Below are 22,076 nucleotides of genomic sequence, written 5' to 3'. Positions count from 1 at the left end.
TCATGATAGGCCACGAGGCTTTGAAAATTTTGTTACAATCTAAAGCTAAGAAAATGTCACTCCGAACACATCCTTCCCCTTCAAGCTCAAGTATTATCTGTCAGTCTTTTGAAATGAACACTCACAAATAAATTATGTGGGCTTGCCATTTTTCTTGACATTTTTTTTTTTTACTCTTTTGTAACATAGTAATAATATAATGTGAAAATATTAACCTTGAATAAGGTGTTACCAACCTGAAAAGGTTGAGAAACTGTGGTTTAGGTAAACAGAAAAGAGATTTGGTTCCTGTTTTGTTTGTTCTAACATTGGGCTCTTTGTGGCTGTTCCAGGTGGAATGAGTTGAGTTTGCTGATTTGTGTGTAAATGTGAATTATGACTGAAACCTTCATCCGTGCACTTTAGTGAACCTTGATTGATTTTAAATTGTTTCTAACATGATCCCATTAAGACTTGGTGTGAGTGTTTCTGCCCTGCAGAACTCTTGACTGAATCTGGTTAGTATTATAATAGCATCATAATCTGCATTGATTATTCAGTAATTGTCTAGTTGCTCTGAAGCTTTAGCCAAATCTTTAGTTAAACTTCTTTCAAATATTGCATAAAGTACAGTTTTTTTTTGTCTGCTTATATGGTAGTGCAAATAGAAATATATCTGTCTTGCCATCATTATTGTGTAAGAGATTACTACAGCTATAGATAGGTTCTGGACTCTCATACTGCTCACAGAACAAACCTATATCTAAATGTCAAAGGGTAGTTTTAAAAACATGACCCTTGTGTGAATCTAGTCGTCTGATTTAAGGCCGTGAGCTGTGAACAAACTTTCGGGGATTTTTTGTTTGATAGCTAAAATGGAAGACCATTGCTTATTGTGCTGGGTTTATTAACTCATATTTTATTCAAAATGTTTTGTGCAGAAGCATATGAAAATGCTTGTGTTTTGGTTTAGGAAAACATTCACAAAATTACCCATGGCTTCCGTGCTGTAGCGTCAGAAAGGTAGACAAACTTACTCAGAGGAAAGGCCTTGGAAGGAAACCTAATCACAGCTTTTTCCCTTTCATAAACTGATGCTGTGTAAGGTGTTCATAAATGTGATTTTGTGCTACTGTTTTCTGCATCATGCCCGACATTAGTTTGGAACTGATATTAGTCAATTAATTTACGGTAGTGTTGCTTATCTTTCCCTTTTGGGAGATAAAATATTTATTTTTTAAGATTTATAACAAAAACAAACAAAAACACAGCGGGAGGAAAGATCTACATTATGTAAAGAGATATAGGGATCAGTTTTATAAAATTCGATTGGTTTCTTAATAGGAACAAAGTAGTAAACAAATTCTTAAGCTATTGTTTAAAACAAAACTATCTTTGTTGTATTTATTGGGGGAGGGAGGTTTGAAGGTCACAAATTTGTAGCTGAGGTTGAAAAAACAAAAGTTTCAATGTGCCAGGAATTGAGAGTGTTGTAGTTCAAAATACAGGGAGTCCTCTGACTTACGACGCCCAACTTATGTCGGACACCACTTACAACACTTTTCAATTGACTGCCTGTTTCACCCTTAGGATGCTTGTTTCGCCCTTACAATGCTCAATTTGCATAAAGTTTGCTTGAAATCACTTCCTTGTTGCGTTATACTGGTATGGAGCTGAAAGGAGTCACTTCTGATTGGCTTCAAGGCAGTGGGGTAGCTAGTTGCCGGGTAGGGTTGCCACTTGTTTTTGATTGGCTCCCAGCCCTGGGCTCAGCCAATCAGAAAGCTTGAACAGTGATTGGCTGAGGTTCAGCGTTTGTGCCATTCTCCCTGGCTTTCTGAGCCTGTATTGCTGGCATTCTGAGCAGCATATGGGAGTTTTTATGTTTGTTTGAATGCTGTTTACAAAATATAATGTACAGTAAATACATTGATGTTGCAACATTAATCATCTATAATTCATTTAGTAGAAAAATCTGGGTTATTCTGGTGAAAATAGTGTATCAAGGCTTGGTTCAGGAAACAATCCCCCCTTTATACCATTTATTCCTATGGGAAAAGCGGTTTCGATTTACAGTGTTTCGACTTACAATGCAATTTTGAGGAATGAATTGTGTCATAAGTCTGAGGACTCCCTTTACAAAAGTACAGGCATTCTGTAAATACTAAATTATAGTATCAGTCTTAACACTGGTCCCCTTACCTTTGCTTATCCTGTTCTTATTGCTGGGGGACTTCTGAAAGTTGTTTCATGAAAGAAGTTGCCTTCCTTCTTGCATATATGAAGCATCAAAGTGCTGTTTCTTTGACAGTGTCATGAAGGGTCATGTGGACTCTTTGCCTGTGTCATGAAGGCAAAGGAGTCAGGTCTTCTAACCCAGTGGTTCTCAGCCAGGGGTATGTGTACACCTGAGGGTACACAGAGGTCTTCCAGGGGGTACATCAACTCATTTAGATATTTGCCTAGTTTTACAATGGACTACATAAAAAGTACTAGCGAAGTCAGTGCAAACTAAAATTTTCATACAATTACTTGTTTATACTGCTCTATATGCTATACACTGAAATGTAATTACAATATTTATATTCCAATTGATTTATTTTATAATTATATGATAAAAATGCGAAAGTAAGCTATTCTTCGGGAATAGTGTGCTGTGACATTTTTGTATTTTCATGTCTGATTTTGTAAGCAAGTAGTTTTTAAGTGAGGTAAAACTTGGGGGGTACACAAGACAAATCAGACTCCTGAAAGGGGTATAGTAGTCTGTAAAGATTGAGAGCCACAGTTCTAACCCCTACTTAGTGAACAGGGTTGTACTTTACATGTAGCTATCTTGAGTTTTCTCTCTGATACTCATAGTGATGTGTGGCTCACATCTGAAAGATAGATGGGAAATAGTGCTAATGGGGCTGAGGTAGGATTTATATATTAAAACAGGAATTTTCTAGACTTCCGTGACATAATTTTTTTTACTTCAGAACTTTGGTTTAAACTAGGGCTGTCGATTAATCGCAGTTAACTCATGCGATTAACTCAAAAAAATTAACTGCGATCAAAAAAACTAATCATGATTAATCGCACTGTTAAACAATAGAATACCAATTGAAATTTATTAAATATTTTTGGATGTTTTTCTACATTTTCAAATATACTGATTTCTGTTACAACAAAGAATACAAAGTGTGCAGTGCTCACTTTATATTATTGTTTTTATTACAAATATTTGCACTGTAAAAATAAAAGAAATAGCATTTTTCAGTTCACCTCATACAAGTACTGTAGTGCATGCAATCTCTTTATCATGAAAGTGTAACTTACAAATGTAGATTTTTATTTGTTTGTTATATAACTGCACTCAAAAACAAAACAAGGATAGATACAGCACTCGACCCAAGGTTTAAGAATCTGAAGTGCCTTTTAAAATCTGAGAGGAATGAGGTATGGAGCATGCTTTCAGATGTCTTAACAGAGCAACACTCAGATGCAGAAACTACAGAAACTGAACCATCAAAAAAGAAAATCAGCCTTCTTCAGGTGGCATCTGACTCAGATGATGAAAATGAACATGCGTTGATCTGCTCTGCTTTGGATCGTTATTGAGCAGAACCCATCATCAGCTTGGACACATGTCTTCTGGAATGGTGGTTGAAGCATGAAGAGACACATGAATCTTTAGTGCATCTGGCATGTAAATATCTTGCGATATCGGCTACAACAGTGCCATGTGAATGCCTGTTCTCACTTCCAAGTTAGGTTGTAAACAAGACATGGGCAGCATTAACTCCTGCAAATTGTAACCAAACTTGTTTGTCTGAGCGATTGGCTGAAGTAGGTGCTAGTAGTTTTACATTGTTTTATTTTTGAATGCAGTTATTTTTTGCACATAATTCTACATTTGTAAGTTCAACTTTCATTATAAAGAGATTGCACTACAGTACTTGTATGAGGTGAATTGAAATATACTGTTTCGTTTGTTTTTTACAGTGCAAATATTTGTAATAAAAATAAATATAAAGTGAGCACTGTACAATTTCTGTTCTGTTTTGTAATTGAAATCAATATATTTGAAAATGTAGAAAACATCCAAAAATATTTAAATAAATGGTATTCTATCATTGTTTAACAGTGCATTTAATTGCAATTATTTTTTTAATCACGTGACTAATCGTGATTAATTGTTTTAATTGCTTGACAGCCCTACTTTAAACTGAACTCCTGATTTCCCATCTTTCGAATGTTGTTCTGATGACATTGCTATAAATGTGTGATCTACACTACTTACTGCCTTTAGTCTTAATTCGTATTTATGGTTTGGGAAGACCATTTATTGTTGATTTCTGCTTGGAAAAAATAACCCATTCCAAATAAACCACTGTAACAGTAAACTCTCTATCCTTTGTTCAAACTAAGTTACTTTTTCCTTCAGTTCAGATTTTTGCAGAGATAAAGGATTTATAAGAAATAGAGAAAGGGGGTACACTGCCCACAGTTTCATTTCTATTCATGTCATACTGCTATACTTCCATTATTATTAAAAATATATAAAATGCATTTTGTAGGTTAGTGACTTCTTAATGAACCATTGGATTGGAAAATAACTAGTTGTATCATTAGACAGAGATATTGCTATTTATATGGGATAGTGGAGGTGAATAATTTAGCAAATGTTATTAGCAAAGGCAGCATATTACTGAATTCACAGCAGGATGTAATGAAATTTCTGTCGTGCTAGTACAAAAATAATATTCCTTTCTCAGGTATCATTGAACTTTTGATACCTGTTATAGTATTAATTATTATATTATCATGCTAATCTTCTCACTTCTTCATTAAATAGTTTTTGATTGAAAAATTTTACTTATATTAAGAATTAGAAAAGGAATAGTATGCCAAATGCAGCTGCTTGACTGTGAGTTACTGTTGCCATATTATAGGAAGAATTCATGGTATGAATGCTACATTATTCTTAAATTTCTTAATGTCTGATGAAAACCCTTTGAGAAGAGACTTCATGATTAATGGATGGATTATTTAATTTTCTAAGCGGAGCTATTGGTATAGTAGGAAGGAGCAAACTTGCTTGGACCTTGTTTTTTATTTGAGTTGAACCTGAAATCCATTTCACTGAAGCAATTTGGACTTAGTTCAGTTGCTACTTCATTGTTTATTTAATGCTTTTCTTTTTTCTCCTGAGGGTAGTTTTATATTTGTAATGGTATATTTTAAAAAAATATATTCATGCCAAGTATCATACATTATCAAAGAAGAGCTTCCCACCTTTCCCCATCTTCTACTGAAGATAATTCTAATAGCCTAGAAGAATATTTGATTTTTATTTTTTTTTACTAGTAACCTTTTCCCACCTCTATCAGATGTCCAGCCAAGCCTCTTTCTATCTCCATCAGATATCCAGCCATGAGTTTTATTTGCTTTACATTCCTGTAAGATATGGCGCTTAAGTATTCTCCTGTTTGTCACTCTGGGGTATTACACCCAACCTCTGGCTATTATAAAGACATTGTTTGTGCTCTTAATTGCAATATTTTGCTTCTGAAGGTGAGTGAACCGCTGGCATGTGCGCTTTGTAAGTCTATAGGCAGGGGATGTGGAGACAGTGGTGTAGCTGATACACATCTGCACGCAGCATGAAAATATCACTTGTAGACAGCGCTCCTTGTGCTCCACTGGCCTTAGGAAGTAAGTTATGATGAAGTTCATTCTCTGACCTGGGGGTTCTCATCTGAGAGACCGTACAACATACTGTCACCCTGCCAGTAGAGACTTAGTAAGCATTTTTGCGCAAATTGACACAACCATAATAAATTAGATCCCAAATTTAGGTTCTGTTATGTAATAAGCCAGTGGTTTTCAACCTGTGGTCTGACTATGACTAAGATTCCCAAAGAGGTTCACACCTCCATTTGAAATTTTGTAGGGGTCTGCAAAAGAAAAAAGGTTGAAAACCACTGTAATAAGATTTAAGAACAATTAATTAAAATTTAGTTAATTATTTTAAAAAAATGAATTTCTATTCATATTTTTAAAAATGTAGAAATAGTTTAAAACCCTGCCATGCTTACAGTTGAAGCATTGCCGTGTGTTGCTAGTGCATGAGAACATGAAAGTGAAGCTATTTTCATTGAATAGGCTGCGAAAAGTAAATTAGATTTTTAATGTGATTTATTTTAACTTTTCGTGTCCCTTTATACGTTACTCTGTTGGTGAGCAAATGATTACTTTTTCTTTTCATTTTTCAGTTTTATTTTTTTAAATGCAGACCCTTGATATGTGTAGAACAATAAATTAAAGTAAAGTAATGGGATTCATATTTAATATGTACTGTATTTTTGTGCTTCATTTGAAGGTCACTCTGTGAGACTGCTGGGTCAGAAAAAAGATAATGGAAAACGGTTGGGGGGAGCTCGATTGGATTTGCCAAAGATTAGGAAGAACCCACTGATAGAAATCATTTCCATCAATACCGGGTAAGCATCTTCCAAACTTACTTATAAAATATTCAGCACTGCCTAGGGAATTCAATTTCATTTTTCTCTAGGCCTGGTGTGCACTCCTTTGAGTCTTGTAGCGAGGAGGAGGGAAAAAACATTGTAAACCATAAAGGATTTTAAATGGTGTTCTTTGTATTAAAAAAAATAAAAAAAAAATCTTCATTTGCTTGTGTACATTCCAATAACTTTTCTATCAGGAAGACTTGTGTGTTTTTATTAAAATTATTTTCTATAACTTCCCTTTATTATACTACTTAGTGGTTTCTTATACCACTCTGCCCTGAGGTAGGTATATTTAAGAAGATTGTGGTTTATTTTATGGAAATGAAACCCTCTCTTCTTGTTTTAAGTGGGCTTTTAGTACTGTATCTTTTTACTGTGTATTCCTCATGTTTTATATATTTAACTAAAAGTGCATTCTGAAAAGCTACAGTGGAGTGGAGGCCTGATTTTAAACTGACAAAAGTAACTTATTAAGTTAAAAAGGGATCTGATATAAGGAAAAGATTGTTAGGAACAAAATCTGCCTTCAAGTATACACTCTTCTCATTACTCCCATTGATGTCTGAAGTTATTGTATGCATGTATCTGAGTGCCCATTGTGGGCTTTAATGATACGTAGGTCTCCATTTTGACAGTTTTTGTATCATATCTCTGTGACTATATAGCTATTAAATGTAGCTAGGGTGACCCGCTGACGGGCTTCAGCGGCACTTCAGTGGCGGGTACTTCTTCCTTCGTCGGCAAGATTTATTTCCCTCTGCTGAACGTGCCGGGTGAGCATAACAATTGAAAAGGCGCTCCCCCTGCGATGGTCCCGATATTTTGAATTTAGCATCTGGTCACCCTAAATGTAGCAAACATACTTTACAGCCATGAAATACTACGCACTGATCACAGACTCTGTTTAGGAATAATAGGATGAGTCAAGGACCAAATTTCAACTGAAATATTGAATTTCTTGGGTTTTGTCAGTATTTGTCACAATGCTTAGTAGCAATATAGCAGTCCATTTGCAACAACTGATAAGGCTGTAGAACGAGTTCTCCAGTAACCCCTTTTTCTCATGGTTCTGATTTCTGACTCTGACCTACAGATAGTAGAATGGATTGCTATTTCCAGTGGTAGATTATTTTTTAGGATAATTACCAACCTTACAAAAATTGTTAGCTTACTCTTAAACTAAACCTAATTAAGGCCACTTTGATTCTAAATGAGTGTGTCCACACAGGGGTTTAATTCAGTTTTTTTCATCTAGTTTAAATTCACACCTTTAGTTAATTTGGATTAATTTTCCTGCATATCCCTGTGTAGATGAGCTCTTAATCCTACTGCTCAAGTCTAAATGAAATGTGCAATTATTTTACACATGCTGGGACAATATGGTCAGTCAAATAGATCATTGCAGATAAAAATCAGACATAAGCTGACTTTTTTTGAAGGCAGAAATAAATAAATCGTTTGTATATGGGCTACAGAACTTACCAAGGTCATTTCATACCTCAGTGATGGGTGGAAGATGCTGTGTGGCACAGTCATAACCTCTGTCTTTCAAGATTTAGGTTACTACTTTTCTCGGGGTTTTTTTACTTGTCTTACCACTGGTGTACTGGTGATGACTCTCGATATTTGTCATCATTTTCAAGGGTGAAAAGTAGTTCCACAATGGCTATACACAGCAAGTTTCTCAGAATGTAAACACCATATAATCAATGAAGTGTGGGACGCAATTTATCACACCTACATTTTAACTGTGTCCATTTTAGCTGTCTTGCTTTAGAATGCTGTTTGAGATTTTTTTTTTTTTTACATCAGTACCTTATTTGATCTATCTGACTTGTTCAGAAGTGGATTGGAAAAAGTGCTGAAATTTAGTTATTGGTACAGTACATTTCACTGAAAATTCAATTTATGTCAGCTACATCGTGAAAGGAAGAAGTGTTACAGTTACAATTTTTACTGAACATTTGTGATCCTATGTATTGGAAGGAGCTTTGAGAAGGCTACAATTTCAAATGATCAATTAAATTGTTCCTATTTTTAACTTTCCTCTTGCTTCTCTCGTGTCCCGTCCACCCTCCATCCCCCCGCCCAGGGCCCTACCTGGCTCCAAACTTCGGTCTATAGCATTGGTGCATGCAGTCCGTCTAGCCTGTCTCTACTCCTTTGGCTGCTCTACCAGATTAGGCCAGCATGCCCTGTCCAGCCACAAATTTCCCTGTATCTCCTTTTCAGATCTGTACGTATAACAGAGAATTGATTAGGTAGGGAATTCATTGAGTATGGAGAATCTGTGATGGCAGCTTCTGCTTCCACCCATTGAGAGTCAGTCCATAACACTATCATAGTAGCATATCTTCTTCTGAAGAGGTGCTGCCTTATCCTTACACAGCCCTGGATCTGGCCCCACCTCTTTTTCTAATGTTGCTTTTGGTACTAATAGCTTCACTGTGGCCCAATGTTTCCACCTTTACAAGCCCTAAGATTGCCCCCATGTTCACCGCTGCTTTGGATCCGTAATTATTTCTTTCTTGTGATCTTATTAATTTCTGTGTTTACAGTGTAAACACTCGGTGCTTCTACTGGCAACAAACTTTAAACTCCAAAGAAAATATTTCCAGTCCAGGGTCAGGTCTTTTCAGATTCCAGAATAAGATCACAGAAACAACCCTTAGTGCATACCGCAATAAGGGCAGAAGAGGTTTCACAGGTTCTTAAGATGCCCAGAAGTAGATTAGTAAATCTAAATTTGTCTTAAGTGTCAGAAACCGTGATAGGGATGGTCGGACCTAGTGGTCAGAGCTGTGGAAGTCAGGCTTTTAGGTAGGAGCCAGGGGTCAGAGCCGGAATCAGGAATTCAGAGCCGGGTTAAAATAAGGCTGGAGTAAGAACAAGGCTGGAGCAGGACTGGGAACAGGCCTGGAGCAAGAGCAAGGCTGGAGCAAGCTAAGACTTGTGGAATCTGTCACCACTATCAGGCAGGGGAGAAATGATGTTGAGCAGACTGAGCTGCTGTTTCTCCTGTGAGGCTTATATTCCTGCCCTGAGAGTCATCAGACCAACTCCTGGTTTATGGATTACCTGGAGCCTAGCACAGGAATGACTCACAACATATGTGGTTTAATAAGGCTCAGTGGGGAGGCATGAGTCGTTGGGATACACAGCGTAGTCCTCCTTTCTGTACTACTTACTCCTACTCTTGTCACTTACCAGGAATTGTCACTCAGGGAGGCACTAGGGTTAGCTATTCAGACTCTTACATACAACAGGACAGCTATGAAGACCCTATGATTTCAGCAGGACTTGGGCTTTTAGTCTTGGTTCCCCAGGGTATGTCTACACTGCAGTAGAACACCTGCGTCTGGTCCATGTCAGCTGACACAGGCTTATGGGACTGCAGGGCTATAAAATTGCAGTGTAAATGCCCAAACTTGGGGTGGGGTGGGGATGGGATTTCTTGTGTTGAATCAGATTGATTTCCATGTCCTTATCCACATATCTCATTTGGTCCTCTGTTTTTATGTAGGCCTCAGACACGTGTAGTATGTGATTACCATATTTCAGCCCCTCATTTGCATTTTATATGTCTGTTGGGAAAAGGGCCATTGCGCTATTTCACTATCTGCATGATCTCCTGATCTGGTTTCTCTGCCTATCAATTTGAAGTAAGTTCAGAAAGCCATTCTGTAGCACAGCTTCATTTCCATCTAGGGAAAGATCTTATTTACCCTTTCCATGGTTTAATCCATATTGGTGCCTGTTTTCTGTCTTCCTTAGTCTTCTGTTTCCTAGTTTGTGATGCCTCTTGGTACATTACCTAGGGAGCAGCTCTCTATTCAAGATTACAATTAGCCTCCCGGGTTATTGGCCCCTTCAAGTCTGAGACACCACAAGAATCCCATGCAGTCCCCTTTTCTGTCACTTCCATCTAGTTCATTATTAGGCCACTTACGATTGGGCAACAGGTTGAGTTGTTAGACTTTCCTTCCAAGGAACTAGGGCCGTAGGCTATTTGACTTGTAGATCTGCTGGCTTACTCACTCAGCAGGATTCTGGAAAAATTCTGCTTCTGCCATTAGAAATGATTTTGGAGGACTGATGCTTTTTCATTCACCTGCTAAAAGAGGTATAGTTAAATCTAAACTAATCTGTCCCATATAGAAATTTCTATGGCTGCCATCCTTGTGGTACTAGAACACGTAAATGAAAAGTGAATAACTGACTTGGTATTTCCAGATAGCTTTAAGACCCATTTTATTTTATTGCAGAAGGATCTGATGCCTCTTACCACTCTTTGTTGTTTCCCAAGACATTCCTTTCAGTTTTGTAGTGTTGTTTCTTCAGCCTGTTTCCATCATCAAGGAGATGAAGGGGCAGAACTCGACAGAAGAATTTCAAAATGGAGTTTCACTTGTAATACTTGGTATGTCATATGCATCAGCTGGCTTGAAACTCACTGGAAAGAAAATGTTAACCATGTGTGTGCTTCCAGTCCTGTTCTGTCCTTCTCCAAGAAGAATAAACATATTGGTTCTACAGTCTAAAGGAGAGAGTAAGAGTCTTTCATTATTTCACCCAACATTTCATAACTTTCCATCTTAACCAGTTTTAGATTTCTATGGTAACTTTTAATTCACTCACACAGACACTTTATTCAGAGTTCTAACACATTACAGATCTTTATTTAATCATGTGAGAAATACACAGATCTATACAAATCTAATTAACCCTACACATTTCCCCTTATTCTAGCTCACCCTTCCTTTGTGAGCCCTTGGGGGACTATCTGTTTTCAAGAAGGAGGGTCATCATATCCCTCTCCAGGTTTATCTGGCTCCTGCAGCAGCTTCCCTCATGTTAAGCTGATGGAAAATGGTTGAAGAGAGGGAGAAAATAGAGCGGCTTCTTCCCTTTATAACCTTCTAGTCTCCTCTGTCATGCAGCTTCCAGGTCAGCCTAAGCAGGTGACCACAGAGTCTTACCAGGGGACTTCATTGCTAGGTGACCTCTCCTTTTGCTAAACCAGTTCCTCTGGGTAGGGGCCAGTCTTTTGTCTAGAGTAATTAGATTTCAATGGAGGACCATCCAGAGATAACGACTCTCCTCAAACTCTTTGTGTTGATGACTGATTAGTCATTGCATACCTTGGAGGACTCCAGGACCATTTTGTGATCGCTTGTCATATACACACCTACAAGCAAACATAGATTTAGTAGATCTCAAACTGTGCAGAAATTCTTGGATTTCCAAAGACCCTCTGAGCCACCTAGAAAGAAATCTAGATTTCAAAAAAAGAAACCAGCCCCTACATCTGCTTTGACCCACGGTTCAGTATCTTTGAAGTATCAGTTTTGATAGAGTGGTTGAGAGTCAGGATCAACCCCACGTTATGATCTTTTAGCTGCACCAGTTTACCCACCTTGTCTTCCTTTGGGGACTGCTTCTCTCACTTCCAGCTGACATGGGATCAGATTATATCAGACAGTTGGGTGATGGAAACTTACTCGAGATGTCAGAGTCCAAAACAACTTTGTGAAAGTATAGAAGTACAAGATGATGACTCTTGTAACTATAATTCCATTGTTGGATCCAGGGGATTGTTTTTTGGCCCTGAGCCTTCAGGATGTGCATTTTTATGTCATGATTCATCCATTACACAAGAGATTCCTTTGGTTTCTGGTAGGCCAGGACCACTTGCAATACTAGGTACTCTCATTTTGATTTTCCTCTGCTTGAAGAGTATATTCACATGTTCTGGCAGTCACTGCAGGTCTTTGTCAAAAGGCAATAAATCTTTCCATACCTCAATGATTGGCTGATCAAAGGCTGGTCTTACAATGAGGTTCTTTCTGCTACACAGACAGTCTTGACCCTATTACTCAGACTAGGTTTCCAGCTCAATATCAAGAAGTCCACATTGATCCCATACAGCAAATAGAATTAATAGCGGCATGCCTGAAGCAGTAACAGCCAGAGCCTGTCTCCTCATGGACACGTACATGACACTGTCAGACCTTATCACAAGAATTCAAATAAGCCCGCAGACTTTGGCAAGAAATTGTCTCCAACTTTTGGGACATATGGCAGCTTGTACCTTCATAACATGTCATGCAAAGTGTAACAAAGCAGCCTGTGGCGGGACACTACTGAGAGTATCAATTCAGGACAAATTGCTTGGAGCAGGGAAGTCACAGCCCAAGGCTGGGGGTCCTTTACTACTAAGGTACACCAAACCAGCCAAACAGAGAGGACTTCGGTTCTACTCCACTGGCTAACCAGAAGTCATACAAGCAATTCCCTTAGACACTCCAGTTTCCCAGTATCACTACCAGCGCCACTCCTTATGGGGATGAATGGTTATGAAAACCAATACCCCAGTAAATGAAAAAGCGTTCTCCTGATCCCGAAGGACCAAGCCGCAGACCCAGGTCAATATACCGGTCAGATCTTACCCACAAATCACGCTGTTGCCAATCCTTTATAATCTAAAGGTTTATTCATAAAAAGAAAGAAATATAGATGAGAATTAAAATTGGTTAAATGGAAAGAATTACATACAGTAATGGCAAAGTTCTTGGTTCAGGCTTGTAGCAGTGATGGAATGAACTGCTGGCTTAAGTCAAGTCTCTGGAGTACATCCACAGCTTGGATAGGTCATTTAGTCCATTGTTCAGAGCTTCAGTTTGTATTAAAGTTCCTCCAGAGGTAAGAAGCAGGATTGGAGACAAAATGGAGGGGTTTCCATGGCCTTTTATATCCTCTGCCATGTGGAAGGACCTCTTTATTTTTACTGTGGAAAATCACAGCAGCCAAGTGGAGTTTGGAATCACATGGGCAAGTCACATGGCCATGCATGACTCAGTTTGCAGGCGGCAGCCATTGCTCACATGCTACCTTGAACGTTCCCAGGAAGGCTCCTCAGATGTGGATTGGAGTCTCCCAAGGTCCATTGTCAGCTAAGTGTTTCTTGATTGGGCACTTACTCAGAATAGTCCTTTCACAAGAAGCTGACCAAATGCTTCACTGATGCTACTTAGAATCAAACACAGTGAGATACAAGTACATAGCCAATATTCATAACTTCAAATACAGAAATGATACATGCATACAGATAGCATGATCATAACCAGCAAAATCGTAACCTTTTCAGTCACATTACTTGACCTCCTTCGTACAGGATTTGGTGCAACTATAGGACCTTGGTTGCAACAATGATCTATATGGTCACAGTTCACGTCAATAACTTCACACAAGGTTACACCTTTACTGCTTCCAGGGGTGGCTTGGAACAACTTATTCACTGAACAAACACTGTCTAGCCAGATTGGTGTCAGTCCGTCATCAAGTCAGAGACTCCCTTAATTGATGGAAGGACCCTCAGAACGTCTGTGCAGGCATCCCCTTTGTCCAGCTGTCTCCAACCATTAGCATAACAGATGGGGCGGATGGTCTTTCCAAGAAGCTTGTTTGTACATCAAACTTCTGGAGTTGAGGGCAGTCAGGAATGCCTGTCTTCACTTTCTCCCATTAATCAGAGACAAATCTATCAAAATCATGACAGACAGCATAGCTTGCTTATTTTACATCAACAAGGAGGAGTGAGATCCCCTTCTCTTTTTGCTGAAGCAATCAAGCTATGCAACTAGCATGTAGCCAGTCACATCCTCATTTCAGCACTGTACCTTCCAGGCATACAAAACACCAAGGCTGATGGTGTTAGCAGACGCTAGTCCCAAAATTGTGAGTGGGAATTACTCTAGGGTTCTTCATTACATGTTTCTGACCTCGGGTCTCCAGAGGTGGACTTTTTCACCAACAAGAAATGCAGACAGTTTTGTTCAAGAAGGGTGTTGGGCCTTCCCTTACTGGGAAGTGCTTTCCTCGTTCCAGGGAACTTCTGTACACTTTTCCCCATGCCTCTAATACTAAAAGTGGTGAAAAGATGAAACAAGACAAAGCAAAGGTCATACTAATTGTTCATTGTGGTCAAGATAGGCCTGGTATCCTTACCAGATTCACGTGGTCATTTGTCAGGCTTTCCATCTATTCGTCATTTCCTATCAAGATGCCAGTTGCACTTTTCACCCCAACCTAAGAATTCTGTCCCTCAAAGATTGGCTCCTCAAGGAAGAGAGACTTTCTTTTGAACAGTAGGAAAGACTCCATGTGAAATAACTTCAAAAGTGAAGGAGATTCAACCATTGGTGTGACCAGTAGCGTCTTGCAGCTGCTCATTATTCCTCTTGGTTTTTCTGGGCTACCTTCTGGAATTGAAAAAGACAGGATTATCTGTGATCTCTATCAGAGTCCTATTAGCAGCTATAATGGCCTTTCATTGTCCGGGTAAGGGCTTCTCAGTGGCTCCTTCATCCCACGAAAGTGAGGTTTATCAGGGGTTGAGGAACCTTTTCCTTCAGATTAAAGAGTCCATTCCTGTTTGGGATCTGAACTTAATACTTAAATGTTTTATGAGAACTCCCTTTGAGCTGATGGCTACCTTAACCTATCCATGAAGATGGCCTTTTTGGTGGCTATCACTGTGGGCCCCCCCATTTATATTTTCTCCCCTCCCCCACGCTGCCGGGAACAAGATTTCATCACATCCATATCCTAAATTCTTACCTAAGGTGTCATCTGAGTTTTACATCAGTCAGATCATCCATCTCCCAGTCTTCCAGAAACCACATTAGTCCAGGCAGGATGCTGCTTTACACAGTTTGGATGTTAGTTGGTTGTTAGCCTTTTATCTCGACACAACCAAGCCATTCAGGAGGTCGTTCAGACTGTTTGTATCAATTGCTGTTAGGTCCAAAAGGTCTGCAGTCTCCACCCAGGTGGATTTCTGGTTGGATTAAATCTTGTTATGAATCTGCTAATATACAACCTCTCCTTATAGTGCTAAAGTCAAAGAGCTCTATCTATTTAGCTTAACTACAAATACCTTCTTGGGGAACAAGCATTTAATAATGGTCTCTTCAGTCTAGCAGAGAAAGGTTTAACATGATCCAATGGCTGGAAGTTGAAGCTAGACAAATTCAGGTTGGAAATAAGCTGTAAGCTTTTAACAGTGTCAGTAATTAACCATTGGAACAATTTCCTTGTAGAATTATTTTTGCCTGTGTTGCCAATTACTCTCTGATAAGAGAATGAAGCTATCTTGAATTGGCATAAACCCTGTCCTAGGTTACTGAATCTCTCTCTCTCTCTCATTTACTTAACTCTTGGTATTTTTTAAACAAATTATATTACAATGGGAATAAAATGACACAGGCCCAAATTTTCCAAATCAAGCACAACTAATTTGTCTACAAAAATGAATGCACACTTTTGGTTCTTGTACATAAACATAAGAACACAAGAATGGCCATACTGGATCAGACCAATGGTCCTTCCAGCCCAGTGTTCTGTCTTCCAACAGTGGCCAATGCCAGGTACTTCAGAGGGAATGAACAGCACAGATAATCATCAAGTAATCCATCCCCTCACCCATTTCCAGATTCTGGCAAACAGACACTAGGGACACTTTAGAGCATGGTTTTGCATCACTGCCCATCCTGGCTAATAGCCATTGATGGACCTATCCTCCATGAACTTATCTAGTTCTTTTTTTGAACGCTGTTTTCGTCTTGGCCTTCACAACATCCTCTGGCAAAGAGTTCCACAGGTTGACTATGCGTTGTGTGAAGAAATACTTCCTTTTGTTTGTTTTAAACCTGCTGCCTATTAATTTCATTTAATGACCCCTAGTTCTTGCGTTATGTGAAGGAGTAAATGACACTTCCATATTTACTTTCTCTACACTAGTTATGATTTTATTGATCTCTATCATATCCCCCTTTTGTCATCTCTTTTCCAAGCTGAAAAATGCCAGTCTTATTAATCTCTCCTAAATGGAAGCTGTTCCATACCCCTAATCATTTTTGTTACCTTTTTCTATACCTTTTCCAATTCCTATATAGCTATTTTGTGATGGGGCGACCAGATCTGCACACAGTATTCAAGATGTGGGCGTACCATGGATTTATATAGAGGCAATATGATATGTTCTGTCTTTATTATTTATTCCTTTCCTAATGATTCTGACTGCCGCTGCACATTGAGTGGACATTTTCAGAGAAGAATCCACAATGACTCCAAGATCTTTCTTAAGTGGTAACAGCTAATTTAGACCCCATCATTATATGTATATAGTTAGGTTTATGTTTTCCAATGTTCATTACTTTGCATTTATCCACAAAGTCATGCAGTTTTGTGAGATCCCTTTGTAATTCTTCCCAGTCTGCTTTGGACTTAACTACCTGGAAGCTCTTAGGGGACGTGTGCATATAAAAAGGTCATTCTACTATATGATTTTATTCCTTAATCAAAAACTTTTTTATTCCTGGATGTCCTTTTGTTATCAAAGTAGACTTATTTCACTCCCTTTAATCATTGCTAGATCTGAAGAAGAGCTCTAAGTAGCTCAAAAGCTTGTCTCTTTCCCCGGTCCAATAAAAGATATCTCCTCACCAACCATGTCTCTCTAATATCCTGGGGCCAACATGGCTACAACAACACTGCTAACAGCTGGTGTTGATGTCAGATGAACAGAAGATACTGTAGGCTTTCTACAGGAGACAGCACAAAAGCAGACGTGGGGGCATAGTGCCAGAAATCAGGGGGTTTACAAACAAATTGATGTCATGTAAGGGAAGCATGTAACCCATTCACACCTTCTCAGAATTGCTGTTTGTGGATTTTATAGAGCAATAATTATTGCTTTGGAATTATTTGATGCAATTAAACTGTATTAGTCTTGCATGATAACTATTGTGATTTTGGCAATGATTTAGGTTCCTATTAGGGCAATCTTAATTCCTTTGCCAGCATATGATACTTCACAGAGGGATAGCAAGGTCCCAAAGAGCACTTTAAGATGCTCCAGGTTTTTTGTCAAATTAAGTATGCTATTGGTTAGGAATCAGATGTTATTACAGTGGGGTCAAATTGTTGGCCTAATGTTCATCACTGCTTAAGGAAAAAGTGAAATTTTTATTTCAGAACTAATAGATGTCACAGGAATGACATGTCAGCTAAGAAGAATGAGCACAGTTATACACCGTTTGACTTTCCTGTCTTTTGCTATGGGTTCAAGTCTCCCAGTTGTGCTTTACTTTCCTTAAGTAAAGGTATTTACCAGTTATGTGTATATATACCTAAATACAAGGGGAAATAGATAGAAAATAAATCCATATAGCCAGATGAAAATAAAAACCCCCATAAAATCTAACTTCAGTAAAGTTTTATAACAACTCAGAATCAATTAAACTTGTCTTACTTTGAATATTTCTCCCTCTGAGGTTTGTGCCACTGACTCTCTGTGGCCTGGTGTCACTTTTGGCTTCCTTTGTCCCCTCAGCTGGGAAAACATGTCTCCTGCAGGCTCCTGTTAGACTGTGCTTATCTTATTTGAAGGTTTTGTGTCAAGGGGAGCTGCTGTTGCCTCTTAAATATGGCTGATGAGCAGCCCAGGTTGGTTTCTGGTGCTATGGTGTGACTGCCTGGAAGTATAGCTACTGGTCTTTTTAGAGTATAAACAGGACTGAGAATTATCTGGATTCTTTCTTACTGTGGCATGGCTTCCTCTGGAGAAGAATCCAGATTATCGTTGACAGAAAGTGAATACCCTCTTTTTTCCATAGAGATGAAGCTATGGCTTTTGCAGAGAATTGGAAGGCTGCCTTCTCTGCTATTCACTTAGGATTAGCAAGACATGAGGAATTATGGGGAGGTAATTCTATTGACTGTTTGGAACATATGCCATTATTAATGAGAGCAAAATCTTTGACTCTTTAAACATCACTGATTCCTGGAGTGGTACAGTAAAAGCTTTGTTATCCGGCATGTTGTGGGAGTGTGGGGGTGCTGGTTAGTCAAAAATTCTGGTTAAGAGTTACCAATGGAGGGAGGGAGTTTGGGTGCGGGAGGGGGCTTAGGGCTGGGGGTTGGGGGCGCGGGATGGGGCGCAGGCTCTGGGAGGGAGTTTGGGAGTGGGAGGGGGCTCGGGGCAGGGGCTTGGACCATGGGAGGCATTTCGGGGTGCCGGATCTGGGCGGCTCTCACCTTGGGAGGCACCCCGCAAGTAGTGACATGTCCTTCTGGCTCCTAGGTGGAGGCGCAGCCAGGGAGCTCTATGCGCTGCCCCTGCAGCTCCCATTGGCCGCTGTTCCCGGCCAATGGGAGCTACAGAGCCAGCGCACGGAGCCCCCATGGTGGTTCCTCTGCCTAGGAGCAGTAGGGACATGTTGCTGTTTCCGGGGAGCCACGTGTAGCCAGGTAGGGAGTTTGCCAGTCCTGTGCCAAATAGATTTTTAATGGATATCAGAAATGCCGGTTTCTAGAGCTTTCCGGTTGGTAAAGTGCCGGATAACACAGTTCTTTTGTATTACATATTGTTTATACTCTGCTGGATTTGGGATCTCACTTCCTGTGTGACAGATGAAGTTTTCCGACCAGCTGTTGGCAAACATTGAATCCCTGTGTTCATCTGATCATTGATGAACCATAAGTTATAACTTGTATATTTTGTAAAAAGAGTTGATTGAATGCCTACATGATGAGTACTGTGTCTGAGAGTTGTGCCTACTATATAGTTGTCTTACTCTTAAATGTTAAAATTAATTTTTAAGGCTAAACAGTATACACAGTATACTAATACATCTCATAATTCACAGTAGACACTTGATTTTAGAACATAAGATCAATAAATATTTTTGACTGGAATATAACATTCTGTACATAGCGACCAAGTAGTACAAGGGTTGCCAAGCCTCCAGGATTGGCCTGGAGTCTCCTGGAATTGGCATTGGTCTCCCAGTGACTACTGAAAGCTATCTGGGAGATTTTAATGGTATATTTTAAGAAAATGACATTACATTATGTCGGGGGTTGGGGAGGAGGTGTGTGTGGCGGGTGAGAGGAATTCTCCCAGAATAGCTTCAGTCAGAGTTGGCAACCCTAAGTAGTACACATACTTACGCTGGATTTCCTCAGTTTGTACATCTAATTATAGTTCAGGATAGACACTTAGAGCTGGATCCTTAACAAATGTAAATTGATGTGTAACTACACTATCTGAGGATCTGGTCTTTGATATTAAAATACATACTTTTTATAATTACATGTTTAGTTCTAGCATGTATGACAGGCCGACAGGCTAAAAATCTTTTTGGCCTGTTCTTTTCTCTTTTGTTGGTATTTTGTTATTTTCTAATTTTATGTATTTATATATACTATATATATCTGCTCCATTTTAATACAGTACTTAAAAAAAATACATATATAGATGCACTAGTGTGTGTCTCTGTTGAAAGGTGTGCACATATGCACACAATCTTTGCCTTGTCATTCATTTTTTGTTGTAGCATCAGAAAAGTTAGTATTCTAAAACTTGCAGTAACCACACTGTTGTAGCAGAGAGATGGAAAAGAGTTGTTTACAGTGGAAAGTATAATGATCTATGATTGGGTTTTTGTTTTTTTGTTTTTTTGCCTGTGGTCTCTTTCCAGTGCAACTTACTGTAACTCACAACTAAGGTCAATATTTCCTAATTAGAGAATTTAAATGGAGCCTGGATTATATAGTCATTGAAAAGTGGGTATTTTTAAATTACCATACAAATCCTGTAATGATAGCTTTTCATATTTAAGTAATGGAATATTAAATAATGTTCATGATTTTATTTGCATACCATCGTCCCGCTGAGTTGCTCAAGGTTCTGCATAATGACAATAATTTTCTAAATGATTAAAAAAGCTACTCTTAAAATAAAAAAAATTCTGTCGTATATCAGAAAAAAGGTGTTGGGGGAGAGTGGGACCAATAAGGGTCTTGCTGCTCCCCAAAAGAAACAAACAAGAAAACACTCTTGACTGTTGTGGGTGAATATTAAGGTGATGGTTAAAAGGAGGAGGGATATTGAAGAGAAGTGAATTCCACACCACACCTATGTACCACTGCAGCAAAGGCTTCGTGACTGTGAACTTAATACCCCAATGATGGGAATCTGTAATGAGAAGACATTTTATGCATACAGAATAAATTTGTGTTATATTTATCATGAAGACCGTGGGTCCATCTCACACATGGATGGTCTCGCATCTCCAAGCATACCTAAACCTTGGGTGAAAGAAAATCTGTAAGAAAGGTATGTTTTCTCAAACCCTGCTTCAGCCATGTTTCCACGTTAACAATAATCTTAACCTATGTTTTATCAACCTTATCTGAGAAATAAGTAGGCAATGGGACACACACAGGACTCTGAGAGTATGAATGTAGTAACACTTCTAGTTTTTGTACAGTCTAGCTGCACAGTCAGCTGAGAGTGATCTGCCTAATCTTTTATCAGTTCTAAGCTTGGGAATGCATGCCTGGCTTACCAACAGGGAGAAAGTTGGTTAGTTTCTTTTCAGAATATCTGTGCTGTCTGTTCTTTATTACTCTGAGTGGAACGTATCGAGATGTACTAGTTTTGGATGTTGCTGGACCTATGGGAGACTGATCAAGCAGCTTATGTAAAAGAAAAAAGAGCACTTTAAGCAAACCGAAACTTAGTTATTAGTCAGGTTGTGTGGCTCCAGAATGTTAGTGGGAAAAGGAAGCCTATTCCAGAGCTCAACTACCCTTACAGTTAGAAAGTTTTTCCTAATGTCTAACTTCAATCTCCCTTGCTGCAGATTAAGCCCATTACTTCTTGTCATACCTTCAGTGAACGTGGAGAACAATTAATCACTGTCCTCTCTATAACAGCCCCTAACATATTTGAAGACTGTTATCAGGTCCCCCACTCAGTCATCTTTTCTTAAAACTAAACTATAATATCAGAGGCAGGGCAGCCCACTGTGGAACCCCACTAGATACGTCCTCCCAGTTTGACAGCCAGTCATTGATAACTAATGTTTGAGTATGGTCTTTCACCCAGTTGTGCACCCACTTTATAGTAACTTAATCTAGACTGCATTTTTCTAGTTTGCTTATGAGAATGTCAGGTGGGGACTGTATTAACAGCCTTACAAAATCAAGATATATCACATCTACTGCTTTCCCCCATCCAAACACTGTCAAAGAATCAAAATAGATTGGGTTGGGATGATGTGTTCTTGACAAATCCATTCTTGCTATTCCTTATAATCCTGTTATCCTCTAGGTGCTTACAAATTAATGGGCCTCTAGCATCCTCTAGGTGCTTACAAATTAATGGGCCACTTCATCTTGAATGATCCCTTAGACTACGTGCTAGCTACTTATGCTAAACTATCTCTTTGACCTTGTATTTAGCTGTGACACTATGTGCAGCTCGGAAGCTTGTCTCTCTCATCAATAGATGTTGGTCCAATAAAAATATTTCCTCACTTACATTGTCTCGCTTGTGTAAGAAGTGCCAGTTTTATTTTCCCCTTTAATTAACCTCCTGTTTTCATGACAAGCTGCATATGTCCCACTGTTTCCTGTTGAGTATTACTTCTGCCTATTTTTGTGCCAAGCTGTCCCTTATTTAGGAGTTTTTCAGTCCCTAATTCAGACATGGCTGACTCTAACACATGATCT

The 22,076-nt window shown here is 39.0% G+C and overlaps 1 protein-coding gene across 2 annotated transcripts in view; it reads left to right on the top strand.

Moving 5' to 3' along the window:
• CDKAL1 (CDKAL1 threonylcarbamoyladenosine tRNA methylthiotransferase) overlaps positions 1-22,076 on the top strand; it is a 657,626-nt gene that overhangs the window by 254,366 nt on the left and 381,184 nt on the right. For both annotated transcript variants that reach the window (XM_074944791.1, XM_074944792.1), the window contains one exon: positions 6,347-6,467. In XM_074944791.1, the coding sequence (XP_074800892.1) occupies positions 6,347-6,467 (121 nt within the window). The remainder of the gene's footprint in view (positions 1-6,346; positions 6,468-22,076) is intronic.

Source organism: Natator depressus, chromosome 2 (genome assembly GCF_965152275.1).
Source record: "Natator depressus isolate rNatDep1 chromosome 2, rNatDep2.hap1, whole genome shotgun sequence".
Classification (NCBI taxonomy): Eukaryota; Metazoa; Chordata; order Testudines; family Cheloniidae; genus Natator; species Natator depressus.
This window is presented reverse-complemented; position numbering and strand designations above follow the sequence as displayed.